This window comes from Neofelis nebulosa, chromosome 5 (genome assembly GCF_028018385.1).
Source record: "Neofelis nebulosa isolate mNeoNeb1 chromosome 5, mNeoNeb1.pri, whole genome shotgun sequence".
NCBI classification, from domain to species: domain Eukaryota; kingdom Metazoa; phylum Chordata; class Mammalia; order Carnivora; family Felidae; genus Neofelis; species Neofelis nebulosa.
In genome coordinates this window covers 150225333-150241824 of record NC_080786.1, presented here as the reverse complement: position 1 = coordinate 150241824, position 16492 = coordinate 150225333, and the positions used below count along the sequence as shown (strand labels likewise).

Sequence of the window (16492 nt, the reverse complement as noted above, 5' to 3'; positions counted from 1 at the left end):
CATCCCGATGTCCTTGTTTTATGGGTGTGTGAGTGCATGGGAGTGAGTGATGTGTGAGTGTGAGTGTTTGAGAAAGAGACTGTGTGTGACTGTGTGTGACACTGTGTGTGAGGTGGTATGTAAAAGGGTTGCCTTGTCACAGTCACCGTGAAAAGCTGGTCACCTAGGTAAGAAAGGACTCTTGTGCTGGTGCGGCCAGGGTGTGTGTTGGGCTTACAGTTTATCCAGACCATTACTGTGTATGTGACCAGGGATTTATTGTCAGGAAATCTCTCACTGTCTCCTACTCTTCAAACCTCACTGTCCTCAAGCAGAGCCACAGTTATCTACACAACACAGGATATTTTAGACATCATCTCATCTGGGGTCACAAAGTTCCAGTGCATTACTTGATTCTCAAGGCTATTCAGAGTCTATAATTCCAAACTGGTTTTCATGACCTTTGATGATTTAACATTCATCACATTCCCTGGAAGATTCATGTTTTCTAATATCAAGAGGACCAGTTGTTAAGCCTCTGGACTGACAAGAGATTTTTAGAAAACACTTCAAAGTTTTAAAATGTGCTTCCTGTGGTTTTCCATGAAGTACCTGGGCCCTGTAATAAGGAAGATATTGGCCCGATCAAGCACAGTCCTCTTATTTTCTGTTTCTCTGGCATTACTTTGTAAGGCTTCATTTGAAGAAGGGAGATGTAGGGAAAATGATGTGAGGTCCTCGAGGAGTGAGAAGATCCACTAGTTTGGATGTCACATGACCTCCGTCTGCAACCAGATGTGCTTGTGACCTTGAGATCCATTATTTCTCCATGTTCTTAATGGGGACCATATATAAAATGCCCAGCACATTACATCTAGAATGTCCGCCCATCTATCCTCTCTAGAATCAATATGTCAGACAGTGTGTGTGTGTGAGTGAGATACCTTTACTGTTGTGATTTTTGCCACCAAATTCCTCAGTAGCTTTTCAGGCTATAGGATGTTGCAAAGCAGTACCTTCTTAAATGAGTGTTGAGAAGACCTTCTTTAAGGTTTCCTTGGTAAGTGTAGCGTTAATAAGACTGTATTTCCAACTACTACTTTAAGTTAGTATCTGAAGAAGAATGTTCAGATTTCCAACGTTTGCTCAATTCCTTAGAGTACTTTAAGTTAACATCTGATGAAGAATGTTCATATTTCCAACACTGGCTGGATTCCTTAGAGATGAGGATACTGTAATATCTTTTTGAAATAAAACCATAGAATAATTTAAAGAGAATAAATGGGAGCAACAGCTTATTTCTCTATAGAGAATAATTTTCAGGGCACCTGGGTGGCTATATCGGTTAAGTGTCCAATGTCAGCACAGGTCATGATCACATGGTTCGTAAGTCTTGGAGCCTGTAGCCTGTAGCTGTTATATATATACACGTATGTACATACATACATATATATATGTATGTACGTATGTATGTAGTGTTGTTTTTATGGTATTCCGGAAAGAAGACGTTAGTCATGTATTGCCAAAGTAGCAATTGAGATTCTATTGTGCTGCTCTACACATTGAGTTTCCTCACAGTCAGTGTAGAAATACAAGTTCACAGGGAGGAAATTTTTAGCCCTTTGGATGTGAAACACTTTTAAAATGAGGACCCTACCCTTCTTTTCTGGGTCTACCAACTTTCATTTGGGTAAGCCTGAAAATCCCTGGTGAAGAGTGAAAAGTAATCGGTAAGTAGAGGCACCTTTAGAACAGGGATGTTAGAACATGGACAACAGCAGATGTGTTGCCCATGATATACTAGAGGCCGGTGAAAAATGCTGCCTGGCACATCCAACCATGCTCATGGGCTCTAGGTTCTTTCAGCTATAAGAGCAGATCTGAGTAGATCCTATAGGGACTCCGTGTCCTGCAAATGTACAACACTTATTTGTCCCTTTCTATGTTTGCTTCCCCTTGAACTAAACTGTATGTAACTTCTCTTGATCTAATTAGGTGTATTAGACTTTTCAGGAAGTTTTGAATATACAGTCTATACACACAGGCATTCATAAAGAACCATTTATCCATTTCTGGTGTTCACTATTTCACTGATCTCTTTTGTCTCTGCCTTTTCACAGAAAAAAATTTAAAAAAAGGAAAAAAAAGAGGTTAGAACGGGAGGGAGCTAAAACATAAGAGACTAAAAACTGAGAACAAACTGAGGGTTGATGGGGGGTGGGAGGGATGGGAGGGTGGGTATTGGTTATGGAGGAGGACACCTGTTGGGATGAACACTGGGTGTTGCATGGAAAGCAATTTGACAATAAATTTCATATTTGAAAAAAATAAATAAATAAAAATAAAAATAATCCTCTATAGAATTAGCAACCTAGTTAAATTAAATACTAGTAGGTATATTTCACACTTATGTTTTGGATAGGGATACTATTGACATTGAAAGAGTCCTTTTGGGCAAGGGAGGGGGTATCACAGAGGGGCCCATGGATGGAGGTGTGAATTTAGCTCTCCACTGTTGAACTTTCTTCTGTTTAATAAACTTCCCATGAGGCCCTTCAGCATCAGAGGGCAAACGGGCAAGGAGATGAGGGTCTCGCTCCTTCTTCTGGGTTTTTAGAGGCTTTAGGTCCAGCCATGTCTGATCTCACCCACCCTGCCAGGGCAGCAGGCATTCAGGAGGATCTTGTCCCCTCTCCTCCGCTCACTCAGTTTCCTGGCATGGATTCTGGACAGGACCGTGACACCAATTTTTGTCACTCCATATGCAGTATCAGGCCAGCCCTCCTTCCTGTGCACCCCGTTCTTTGTGTCTTCCACGAACTTGTTCATGAGCCCCACCAGCTCCTCCTCTGTGATGGTTTCACTTCTGAACTTCTGCTGCAGTCCTGGGCTGCAGTTTTTAAGCGATCTGAGGCTCACTATGCTCACACATCGACCAATCTGCCTAAAATACAACACAAAATGTTATGGAGAAGGGCAAAGAAAGATGAATTCCAGTTTCGCTAAGATTTGGTACTAGAAAATTTCCACTGAAGTATCATGAGTTTGCTGTGAGCATTAATAAAGACTGCCTGCATGAGTCAAGGACAGGATGGTCCTTAACTTGTTATAGCCATAATGTCTCCGATGATGCCTGAGAAATGCTCTGGTGGGGAGGGCGCCGAGCAGATGCTCCACAGGAAATCGGAAATGGCTCCTACGAGAACAGGCTAAGGAGAATGTAAAGGACACTCACTGCCTTCATGAGCGGAGTACCTCTTTCCCCTCAAGGCCACCTCTGGGACCACCCGAGGATTTCATGGTCGCTTGGGCCATGCTCTACAAACAGATCTCTACTGACCAACAAAGAGCTGACTGGTTTAAGGAGGGCAGCTACATCTACTCTGCTCAAGGATGGTAAAAGCAAATTAGTAGAGTGGCCTGACTTGCACGGTGATTTCTGTCTGGGTCTCTAACTTGCGTGTCTATAATGTTATGGCCTGAGAATATGGTCATGGGGAGAGGCAGTGGAAAGCTGGGGATTGAAGGGTGCCAATACTGGGCGTGGCCCTGTGGAAGTCACAATGGGAATGAAGGGGAGGGATTAGCCTAGGACACGCCAGTGCTCATCATTAGAACTGCTTCCAGGACTGGGATGGGACTGAGCCAAGCAGGTGGCTATTCCAGTGTGTCTGTGGGAAGTGGCAAGCGAATCCATGACATGCATGGAGGTGGGGGAGAGCCAGCAATGCAGAGATGGGATAATTGTGGACAGGGACTCTTGCACCCTCTGAGGCAAAAAAATTGCCGAGGACCCTTATGTTTCTCTGTAAGACAGACCAAGGTTGTAGAAGGTTATGGGAGAGACTGTCCACAGCTGGCCAGTTGGGTGAAGGTCGTAGCCTGGGAGGCTACTAATGGTCCAGACAACACACTATTTCTGGACGCGGGTTTGTGTACACAGAAGATGCCGGTGTAGAGCAAGAGGAGAGCAGAAGATACTGGAACAATTTGCGCTGACGAGATACGTTTCTGCAGGCCAAGCAACACATTTTCACCTGCAGAGAAGTGGTTCCACAGAGAACTGTAACAGGCATCTGAAACCTTGGTTGTGTCAAACAGGAGGTAAGGGTATGTAGGGCTCACACACGTTCACGAGCAAGGATTCACGCTCAACATGAGCGGGGCCGAGGGAGATCCCTCACTGGACAGAGTTTTCACCTTCGCTGGGGAGTGTGGGGGACAGGGGGTGGGGGGGGGATACCAAACTGAGTATACAATTCTTCCCTACATCCTCCCAACTTCCTTTGCTTCTAACTCATACGGTGGTCCCGGGACCAGAGCTGCAACTGTGGACACGGGAAGCAAGGCTTATCTCTAGGCAAGAATCTGGCACCATAGCTTTAAAACTTTAGTCAGAATTCCTAAGGGCACAATGGAGTCTATTGTGCCTTTCCCCATCTGGCAAAACTGGGGACACAGTGAATGTAGCTGTGCTGTGTAGTATTGAGACACCAGCTTGTTTGGGACCTGTGCAGCCCTATCCTATACGAATGTGAGTGGACCGAAATGGAAGGCACTTGTTAGATTATGCCAGAAATACCACCACTTGGGCCTAGCATCACACCCACCTTGGGGTTTCATTGGAGGCAGCGGTTTTGTGCACACGCCTCAGCTACCAAAGAAGTTTATTTTCATCATCACTTCTGCTTGAATGTGAAACGGTGTCGGATCATTTGCTTCTCGGGAGAAAGAGAAGCATAATAGCAGCCGTGTGGCCAAATTCCACAGACTGACATATAGAAGAAGAGTGCACGTGAAATCTGGTGAATTTTCTGTAAAAGTGGCCTCTAGTTCATAGTATTGTGCCAATGACAACGTCCTCATTTGATAAGGTTGTGGAATGTTGTAAGATGGCACCATCTGGTGAGGGTGGGTGAAAGGTGCACACACGGGATCTGTGTTCACCAATTTGTGCCATTTTCTTGTTTATTTCATCCTGTATTAAAAATTCACCCAACTGCCCTAAAGTCCAATCCCAGAGAAACCATGTGACAACCTGGAAATAATCCGACGAGTCCGAGAAACCAAAGGTCGCTCTGGATGAAAAGCGCTGTGATTTCCCTTGGCCTTGGCAGATTTTAATCAGTAATATACTACTGAAATAGAGAATTGGGTCCAGCATGAACTGAACTCGACTTGGATTTGTACAGAGGTGGCTGAGTGTTTTAAAGGGTGAATAAGGGTGTAGAGATGGGGAATGGACGGGCTTGAGTAGAGTCAGGGAAATGAAAAATTACCCAGAGTGGGTCGTGTAAATGCCATTAGGCCAGCTGTATGTGCCGCACAGAGTCTGGGAGACCGAGGCCCTATCTTTTCTGATGATTACATTTCAAAGGAAGGGCTTTCCAGTGCTTGAGAAAGACACGACTCGGTTGTAGGAGATAGATACCTACCTCAAATGGACAAAGGAAGGACCTGCAAATCGTGAATCCTTTTTAGTAAATCCTCTAAGAAAGGGTGGTGAAGGGCCTATGATCAATTGTTGGTTAGAACAAATAGTAAATTCTTTTGGCAGGTATAGAGGGCTAGGGTCATTTAGGGATGTGGCTTGAGCTGTTGAAAAGCATGTTAGGGACACCTGGGTTGCTTAGTCTGCTAAGTGTCTGCCTTTGGCTCAGGTCATGATCTCACAGTTCGTGAGTTCGAGCCCGCCTCAGGCTCTGTGCTGACAGCTCGGAGCCTGGAGCCTGCTTTGGATTCTGTGTCTCCCTCTGTCTCTGCCCCTCCCCTGCTTACACTCTGTCTCACTCAAAAATAAGTAAACATTAAAAAAATATTTTTTAAGAAGAAACTCTGTGTTCGCTTTTTAAAAATATAATGTTAAATTTTTTAATATGTGTGTGGGGGGGAGTGGATGAAATCAGTTGGGCTGAGTTTGTACTTTTTATAGGTCTGGGCTGAGGTCTAGTTGAGAAGCCCTGAACAGCCTGGCTGGAGAGTGCTGAGGACAGCATCTTTGTCAATTCCCATCTTGAAATGGGGGTAGGTATTATTCTCCTCCCTCATAAAAGGAAAATACTTGTTTCATCTGATCCTTTTCTATCTCGAACGCATTTGTGTGAGAATGGGATACTTGGAGCTGCAGCAAAACTGTCTTGACACCATGAGGAAGCAAACTAACAGATGAAAATTAGAGCCTTGATCCATGATGACAGCATGAATCACAGGTCCAAATCTGGATCCAACTATTTCCAGGTCCCCCTTCCTTTTCAAAAAACGTAATTTTAGAAAAATACACTGAAAAGTTGCAAATGTAATAGAGAATTCCCGTGTACTCGTCATCAAATTCTCCCTATATCAACATCTTACTTTTATTGATCACGTTTGGCAGAAGTAAAAAGGCAACGTGGAACAGTAGTAGTGACTATGCTCCGTGCTTTATTTGGATTTTACTGGCTTTCCCCTGGCGAAGTCCAGGCAAAGGTTGCCTGGTAGGGCCGGACGCTACCTAGGCTCGAGGGCGAGGCGGAGGTCAGTAGATGGCGGGATCGGGCGGGGCCTGGCGGCTTTACGGGCCGAGCCGAGGCGGGACGCGCGCCCTAGGAGTTTCGTTCCCTCTACTAGGGAAGGAAAGCCTCCGCAGGCCAGCTCTACTCCGTCGAACCCAGCCTCGACGCCCCGGCACCGCTGGCTCTTCTCATCTCTGACTCCGGCTGAGCGGGCCGGGGCGGAGCGGCCGTGGCGTTTCCGGGAACCTGGGCGCACGCGCACACGAAGGCGCAGGCGCAGTCGCACGCCAGGAAGCGCGGGCCACAGCACCGCGGGTCGCCTGAGGACTTGGGTTGGTCAGGACTCGAAGCGGGCGTGGCAGCTCGACCTCTCCGTGTGACGCTGGGCTCTTGCCTTAACCCACGTTTCCCTGGGGCGCTGATTTTGGTTTCCTCGTGCGGTGTGCCCGGCGCCGCCGCCGCGAGGTGAGCCGGCAGGACGACGGGGAGACGGAAAGCGGTGAACCCGGGGTCCCGGTCCCGGGGTCGGGGAGCGCTGGAGCTCTCCGTATGTTTTCACTGTTCGGGGTGAAGAGAACAGCTCAGCTCGCAGACCCCCACCAGGCCTGGCGTTACGCTGCGACGGCCGTCGCCCCCGTCACCTGGACGTCCTTCAGCGGGTGTAGCCGCTTAAACCGCGGTCGAGTCGCGCTGGGGGTGCGCGGGAGCCTGCGGCCGGGAGTTCGTACCGCCGGGGCCGAGACCCGGCCTCCCGTGCGAGTCCGTGCCTGTGGGAGCGAGGCCCGTGGCGTTCGTCGCGCTGTCACCCGGCGTCCGGGTGCGGGCGGAGCGCTGGGCACCGGAGGGGACGGGCCGCGGTTGGCCTCGGGACTTGGGGTAGATCAGTGAGCCTTCCCCCCGCGGGGGTGGGGTCGCCATAGCGCCAGGACTTCTTCCTCGTTTCCGTCCGGTGTTTACGAGTCGAAGAGTTTAAAAGCAGTCCTGTGGTTACGCTGCATACATATGCCCGCCCCTAAGGAACAGTCCTGTTGTGTCACTTATGTGTTGAGACATATGTAAGGCAGAGGACAGGAGGCTGCCAAAGGAATAGTAAAGGCCCCCTGCCCGGGCACGTCTTTTGAATAACCTTCCTTAAATCCTCTTGTTTTATAAACATACAGGATGCGTCAAAAGCCAACCCCAGAGATCTTTGAATATTCTGCAGCTTAATTTTTTTTTTTTTTTTTTTTTACTTAATGTATCTTGAATACAACGCATACCTTCTTGTTAATGGCTGCGTAATTGTTTTTTATTTGTTAACGTATTTATGAGAAAATGTTTTATTTATTTTTAAAATATTTACTGTTTTGAGAGAGGGTGTGCAGGTGATGAGCAGAGAGAGGGGGGCAGAGGATCTGAAACTGGTTCTGCGTTGACAGTAGCCAGCCTGATGCAGGGCTCCAGCTCGCCAACAGGGAGATCATGACCTGATCCCAAGAGTGTCTCTGAACTGACTCAGCCACCCAGGCACCCCTATTTGTATTGTTTTTAAATTCAAGTTAGTTAACATATAGTGTCATATTGCTTTCAGGAGTAGAACCCAGTGATTCATCACGTACATAGGACACCTAGTGCTCATCCTGACAAATGACCTCCTTGATGCCTATCACCCTCAGGAGGGGAGGTGGGTGCAACCTCCAGCAACCCTCAGTTTGTTCTCTGTATTTAAGAGTCTCTTATGGTTTGCCTCCCTCCGTTTTGATCTTATTTTTCCTTCCCTTCCCCTATGTTCATCTGTTGTGTTTCTGAAATTCCACATATGAGTAAAATCATATGATACTTGTCTTTCTCTGACTTATTTCACTTAGGGCTACACTCTAGTTCCATCCATGTTGTTGCAAATGGCAAGATTTCCTTTTTTTGAGTACCAAGTAATATTCCCATAGTCATCTTAGATTTTTTGATCACTTCTTTGCTTTGTGTGCCTCCTTGGCTCTCATTCCTCCATAATCTGTTGCAAACACCCATTACTTATATTGATTTCAGGATCCTGGTTCTAAGAACAAATTATTTACTTCACATTGAAAGAGGGTTTTTTTTTTTTTTGTTTTTTAATGTTTATTTATTTTTGAGAGAGACAGAGACAGAATGCAAGTGGGTTAGGGGCAGAGAGAGAAGGAGACACAGAATCTGAAACAGGCTGAGCTGTCAGCACGGAGCCCGTTGTGGGGCTCGAACTCACAAGCTGTGAGATCATGTCCTGAGCCGAAGTCGGACGCTTAACCGACTGAGCCACCCAGGCGAGCCTGAAAGAGGGTTTTTAAAAAAAATATATTAAAATGGTAGCAAAGAGCTGATGTGGGGCTCGGTGTCACAAATTGTGAGATCATGACCTGAGCGGAAATCAACAGTCAGATTTTTAAGTGACTGAGCTACCCAGGCGCCCAGATTTTTTTCTCCTCTAATGTTTCCTAGCTGATGGAAGCTTCATGGCTACTGTCTTTTCAAATTATGTTTGGTTGGTGCTTAGTAAATGTTGATTAGTATTGAGATATGTAAGTCACCAAAGCAAACAGTTGTGAAATCAGTTATGTGGATTTCGATGTTTAATCAGCATTTAGTTGGACCTTAAAAGAAAACTTTTATTTATTTATTTATTTATTTATTTATTTATTTATTTATTTTTATTAGTTTTTTTGATTGTTTATTTTGGGAGAGAAAGAGAGAGAAACACAAGCTGCGTAGGGGCAGAGAGAAGGAGAAAAAATTCCAGGCAGGCTCCCCACCATCAGCACAGAGTCCAATGCGGGGCTCCAACTCGCCAACTGTAAGATAATGACCTGAGCTGAGATCAAGAGTTCGACTCTTAACCAACTGTGCCCCCCGGGCGCCTCAAGATAGAAGTGTTTTAAAGGGAGCAGTATAATGGCAGTGCCTTACTGCACAAGGAATCATGATGTAACTCACAGTATAAATGTTTTGTGTTGAAAACCACTAGGGTAATGGTTTAGCAAATAATATACGCTTGTGTATTTAAATCCTTGTAAGTACAAAGAACAGTGCTTATCATACAACTGGAAAGAAAGGCAAAGAAAAAGCTTTTATATTAGATTGGACACCTGAACAGAAACTGCAATTTTATTTTTTTTTTTTTTTATTTTTTTTTTTATTTTTTTTTTATTTTTGGGACAGAGAGAGACAGAGCATGAACGGGGGAGGGGCAGAGAGAGAGGGAGACACAGAATCGGAAACAGGCTCCAGGCTCCGAGCCACCAGCCCAGAGCCTGACGCGGGGCTCGAACTCACGGACCGCGAGATCGTGACCTGGCTGAAGTCGGACGCTTAACCGACTGTGCCACCCAGGCGCCCCAGAAACTGCAATTTTAATATGAAGATGGCAAGAGGACGAACAAGCCAGATCAGAAGATGGAAACTCTTCAGAAGTTCTGTATCAAGAGGAGGCACAGTTTTGATCTTTTGGTGCCAGTGATGAAAAAAAAAAGGAATCCTTTGTTGATGGTTATTCACAGACACACGTAGCTTTTCTCAAAGGCACGTGGGCCACTGCTCTGAACCACACAAATAGACTGCTTGAAAAGCATTGGTATACATTTCAAGGATGGAGAAGAGGCTTGGGCTTGGGAAGACGGGTGCTGGAGCACTGTTACCAAGGTGTGGATATCACAGTGGGTTAAGTGCAAATAAGGATCTCGTGTGGGAGCACAATGTTGAGCATGGGGAAGTGTGTTCCTTTGACACCAAGGACAGGGCACATCAGCACTAAGCACCTTCTGACAGGGGGAGGACATCTCATAAATGGATTTGGTGCGAATTCATCCATCCATCCATCCATCCATCCATTCCATGTTCATTGAGCCTTGACCCTGTGCTTGGTGCTGGTGATATGATGGCAAAGGAGATGACCAGTTTGCTTCCCCTGTTGAACATATATTCAAGTGGGAAGATGGGCCATATGGCAACCAACAAACACATTGATTAAGTCGATTGTGATTAACACCTTGAAGAGGAGAAACAGGGTGCTGTGGCAAAGGATAATGGCTTGGTAGATATTTTACATGGGGAATCAGGGAAGCTTTCCTGCGGTGGGATCACGTAGACCTTGTAAGTTCATCTATGTTGTCGCAAACAGCAGGATATCCTCCTTTTTTGTGGTTGAATGATGTTCCATCGTGTATATACTACACTTTCTGCATCCATTTATCTGTCTGTGGACACTTAGGTTGTGTCCATGTCTTGGCTATGATAAATAATGCTGTAATAAACATGGGAATGCAGCTATCTCTTTGATTCCATTTTCCATATGCCCAGAAGTGGAATTGCTGGATCATGTGGTAGTTCTATTTTTAGTTTTTGTTAAGTGTTACTTATTTATTTATTTATTGTTTGATTATTTTTTTTATTTTCCTTAATCATTTTGATTTTGTACTGCCACATTGTTATCAAGCAGCATTATGGAATGTTCCCTGGGTCCGCAGCTCTGAACTCTCCAACTATTATATGCGTCCCCTTTTCCAACTTTATTTTTTTAATTTATTTTTATTTTTAAAAAAATTTTTGATATAATTTATTGTCATATTGGCTAACATATAGTGTATACAGTGTGCTCTTGGTTTTGGAGGTAGATTCCCGTGGTTCATCGCTTACACACAACACCAAGTGCTCATCCCAACAAGTGCCCTCCTCAATGCCCATCACCCATTTTCCCCTCTCCCCCCCCTCCCCCAATGCACCCTCAGTTTGTTCTCTGTATTTGAATGTCTTATGGTTTGCCTCCCTCCCTCTCTGTTTGTAGCTATTTTCTTCCCCTTCCCTTCCCCCCGGTCTTCTGTTACGTTTCTCAAAATCCACATATGAGTGAAAACATATGATATGTTTCCTTCTCTGTCTGACATATTTCACTTAGCATAATACCTTCCAGTTCCATCCACATTGCTTCAAATGGCATGATTTCATTCTTTCTCATTGCCAGGTAGTATTCTATTGTATGTGTGTATGTATATATATATATATATATATATCACATTTTCTTTATCCATTCATCAGTTGATGGATATTTAGGCTCTTTCCATAATTTGGCTGTTGTTGAAAGCCAAATATAAACATTGGGGTATATGTGCCCTGTGAATCAGCATTCCTGTATCCTTTGGATAAATTTGTAGGAGTGCTTTTGCTGGGTCATAGGGTAGTTCCATTTTTAATTTTTTGAGGAACTTCCACACTGTTTTCCAGAGCAGCTGCACCAGTTTGCATTCCCACCAACAGGGCAAGAGGGTTCCTGTTTCTCCACATGCTTGCCAGCATCTATAGTTTCCTGATTTGTTCATTTTAGCTGCTCTGACTGTTGTGAGGTGGTATCTCAGTGTGGGCTTCGATTTGTATTTCCCTAATGATGAGTGATGTTGAGCATCTTTTCATGTGTCTGTTGGCCATCTGGATGTCTTCTCTGGAAAAGTGTCTATACATGTGTTCTGCCCATTTCTTCATTTGATTATTTGTTTTTCGGCTGTGTAGTTTGGTTACGTTCTTACAGATTTTGGATACTAGTCCTTTATCCGATATGTCATTTGCAAATATCTTTTCCCGTTCTGTTGGTTGCCTTTTAGTTTTGTTGATTGTGTCCTTTGCAGTGTAGAAGCGTTTTATCTTGATGAGGTCCCAATAGTTCATTTTTGCTTTTAATTCCCTTGCCTTTGGTGATGAGTTGAGTAAGAAATTGCTGCGCCTGGGGTCAGAGAGGTTGTTGTCTGCTTTCTCCTCTAGGGTTTTGATGGCTTCCTGTCTCACATTTAGGTCTTTCATCCATTTTGGGTTTATTTTTGTGTATGGTGTAAGAAAGTGGTCCAGGTTCATTCTCCTGCATGTTGCTGTCCCGTTCTCCCAGCACCATTGCCTAAAGAGACTGTCTTTTTTCCATTGGGTACTCTTTCTTGCTTTGTCAAAGATTAGTTGGCTGTACATTTGTGGGTCCAATTCTGGGTTCTCTGTTTTCTTCCATTGGTCTATGTGTCTGTTTTTGTGCCAATCATGACCTTTGTGCAAGATCATGACCTGAGCCAAGTCAGAGGCTTAACTGACTGAGCCACCCAGGCATCCCAAGTGAATAATTCTTTTTAGATGCTGTTGAATTCGATATGCTAGTATCTTGTTGAGAATTTTTTGCATCCATGTTTATCAGAGATATTGGCCTGTAGTTCTTTTTTGTGGGGTCTCTGTCTGGTTTGGGAATCAAGGTAATGCTGGCTTCACAGAATGAGTCCAGAAGTTTTCCTTCCATTTCTGTTTTCTTGGAACAGCTTGGGAAGGATAGGTATTGTCTCAGCTTTAAATGTCTGGTAGAAATCCCCAGGGAAGCCATCTGGCCCAGGATTCTTATTTGTTGGGAGAGTTTTGATACCTGATTAGACTTCTTCAGTGGTTATGGGTCTGTTCCAATTTTCTATTTCTTCCCGTTTGAGTTTCGGTAGCGTGTGGATGTTTAGGAATTTGTCCATTTCTTCCAGGTTGTCCAGTTTGTTGGCATATAATTTTTCATAGTATTCTCTGATAATTGTTTGTATTGCTGGGGCGTTTTTTTTTTTTTCCCCCCAAGAACCAGCTCTTAGTTTCATTGATCTCTTCTGGTTTTTTTTGTTGTTGTTTTTTGTTTTGGATTCTATATTGTTTATTTCTGCTCTGATCTTCATTCTTTCTCTTCTTCTCCTGGCCTTGGGGTTTCTTTGCTGTTCTGCTTCTAGTTCCTTTAGATATGCTAACAGATTTTGTGTTGGGGATTTTTCTTGTTTCTTGAGATAGGCCTGGATTGCAAAGTACTTTCCTCTTATGACTGCCTTTGTTGTATCCCAAAGGGTTTGGACTGTCGTGCTTTCATTTTCATTTGTTTCCATATATTTTTTAATTTCTTCTTTAATTGCCTGGTTGACCCATTCATTGTTTAGTAGGATGTTCATTTACCTCCATGCATTTGGAGGTTTTCCAAACTTTCCTGTGGTTGATTTCAAGTTTCATAGCGTTGTGATCTGAAAATGTGCATGGTATGATCTCAGTTCTTTCATATTTATTGAGGGCTGTTTTGTGACCCAGTATGTGATGTATCTTGGGGAATGTTCCATGTGCACTCGAGAAGAATGTGCATTCTGCTGCTTTTGGGTGAAGAGTTCTGAATATATCTGTCAAGTCCATCTGGTTCAGTGTATCATTCAGGACCATTGTTTCTTTAATGATTTTCTGCCTAGTTGATCTGTCCATTGTTGTAAGTGGAGTATTAAAGTCCCCTGAAATTACCACAGTCTTATCAATAAGATTGCTTATGTTTGTGATTAATTGTTTTATATATTTGCGTGTCACCAAATTGGGTGCAGAAACATTTATAATTGTTAGCTCTTCTTGATGGATAGACCTCGTAATTATTATATAATGCCCTTCTTCATCTCTTGTTACAGCCTTTACTTTAAAATCAAGTTTGTCTGATACAGGTATGGCTACTCCAGCTTTCTTTTGACTTCCAGTAGCATGATAGGTAGTTCTCCATCCCCTCACTCTCAATCCAAAGATGTCCTCAGGTCTAAAATGGGTCTCTTGTGGATGGGTCTTGTTTTTTGTTTTTTTGTTTTTTGTTTTTATCTATTCTGATACCCTGTGTCTTTTGATTGGAGCATTTGGTCCATTTACATTCAGTGTTATTATTGAAAGATATGGATTTGTGTCATTGTGCTGTCTGTAGGTTTCGTGCTGGTAGTGATGTCTCTGGTTCTTTGTGGTCTTTGCAACATTCCACTCACAGAGTCCTCCTTTGGATCTCTTGTAGGACTGGTTTAGTATTGATGAAGTCCTTCAGTTTTTGTTTGTCTGGGAAAACGTTTATGTCTCCTTTTATTCTGAATGACAGCCTTGCTGGATAAAGGATCCTTGGCTGCATATTTTTCCTATTCATCACGTTGAATATTTCCTCTGCCACTCTCCTCTGGCCTGCCAAGTTTTAGCATATAGGTCTGCTAGTACCCTTCTGTGTCTACCCTTGTAGGTTAAGGCCCTTTTGTTCCTAGCTGCTTTCATAATTCTGTCTTTATTTTTGTATTTTGCCAGTTTCACTATAATATGTTGTGCAGAAGATCAATTCCTGTTACGTCTGAAGGGAGTTCTCTGTGCCTCTTAGATTTCAGTGTCTGTTTCCTTCCCCAGATTGCGGACGTTCTCAGCATGATTTGTTCAAGTACACCTTCCGCCCCTTTCTCTCTCTCTTCTTCTGGAACTCCTATGATACAGATAATATGTTTCATCAAATTGCTTAGTTCTCAAAGTCTCCCCTTGTGGTCTAGAATTTTTTTTATCTCTCTTTTTCTCAGCTTCATCTTTTCCATAATTTTATCTTCTATTTCACTTATTCTCCCCTCTGCCCCATCAATCCTCGCTGTCACTACCTCGTTTATTTTGCACCTCATTTACAACATTGTTTAATTCATCATGACTATTTGTTAGTTCCTTGATCTCTATAGCAATAGATTCTCTCCTGTATTCTATGCTTTTTTCAACCCCAGTAATTAATCTTACGACTATTATTCTAAATTCGTTATCAGTTGTATTGTTTTTATCTGTTTTGATAATTCTTTAGCTGTCATTTCTTCCTGGAATTTCTTTTGAGGAGAGTTCTTCCATTTCACCATTTTGGCTCATTTTCTGTTCCTTATGTGTTTTAAAAGCTTGTTATGTGTCCCACACCCATGAGCAGTACTATGTTAAAGACGGGTCATACATTATCCAGGGCCTGGCCTTTCAGCAGGTGTTTTTTGGAATGTGTTACTTGCTCTCTGTTGTCGTGACCCTGGTTGCTTTATCTTCCTACTCAGTAGTGATGTTTTGGACCCTCCACCAGGTGTGCCTTGAAGTAGCCCTGGAAAAGGAAACAAACAAAACAAAAAACAAGCAAACAAAGAAAAACAAAAAACCCACAAAAAACATACAAAATACCAGCAATAACAAAAAAACAATGGGGTGGGTGTGGTGTTTATGGAAGAGGTCTTATCCCATACAAAGAGATTAATGACAGGGGCGAGGAAAAAGGAAAGAAAAGAAAATTGATCAGGCAGAGAAACTATAGGGCTTAATCCAGAGAGGGAGGAAAATAGAGGAGATAAAGAACAGGTGTGAAGAGAACAGATTACATATGTCTATTTAAGCAAACCAACAAACAGAATAACCAGACTAGAGGAGGGAAGAAATAAGGATAAAAGGAAAAAAGAAAACACATATAATAAAAATTGTCTAAGAGTTAAATCAGAAAATGCAAAACTGCTGGGTGCCCTGAAAGCCCCACGGTTAGAGATTGAATCTTTCTCTGTCCTGGTCCATCGTTTTTCTCTAGTCCATATATAGTCCTACACTTCCACAGCCCCTCTTCTCTTCTCTTTGTCTCGCCACAGAAGGGGATCCCTCCCATCTGTGCCTATGCTCCCTGTTTTATCTCTCCCAGTTCACAATCACACACCTTTGACGTGCTAGGTTGTCCCTGTGGGCCCCTGGAGATGTCTCAGTCACTCTGCAGCCCGGACTCTTGGAATTCAAAGTCCTTTGGCCTCAACCCTGTTGTGATTGAGGGACGAGGGAACTTTGGGTCCCCCTACTGCTCCGCCATGTTGGATCTGAGTCATTTATCATTTGTAGCTGGAGGGGGCATTCTAGCAGCTAGGTGTCACAGGACTTGGAACCCACACAGGGTTGGGGAACAATGACAGGCAAGCCAAATGCAAAACGGAAGGGTCTCACAGGTGGAAAGGTGCGCAAGTCTGACCTCATGCCCCAGTCAACAACAGGATACCTAATGTCAGACATGAAGCCATCAAAATCCTAAAGGACAAAGCAGGCCAAAACCTCTTTGACCTCAGCTGTAGCAACTTCTCAGCATGTCTCCAGAGGCAAGGGAAACAAAAGCAAAAATGAACTATTGGGACTCATGAAAATAAAAAGCTTCTGCATGGCAAAGGAAACAATCAGCAAAACTGAAAGGCAACCAACGGAATGGGAGAAGA

The 16492-nt window shown here is 43.8% G+C and overlaps 1 protein-coding gene across 1 annotated transcript in view; it reads right to left on the bottom strand.

The window, feature by feature from the left end:
- Nucleotides 1-2586: 2586 nt before the first annotated feature.
- The window catches only part of LOC131512820 (carbonyl reductase [NADPH] 1-like), a 37398-nt gene continuing 23492 nt past the window's right edge, over nt 2587-16492 (bottom strand). Inside the window, exon 4 of the mRNA XM_058731943.1 lies at nt 2587-2904. Coding sequence (XP_058587926.1) covers nt 2602-2904 — 303 coding nt within the window. The 3' untranslated portion in view covers nt 2587-2601. The remainder of the gene's footprint in view (nt 2905-16492) is intronic.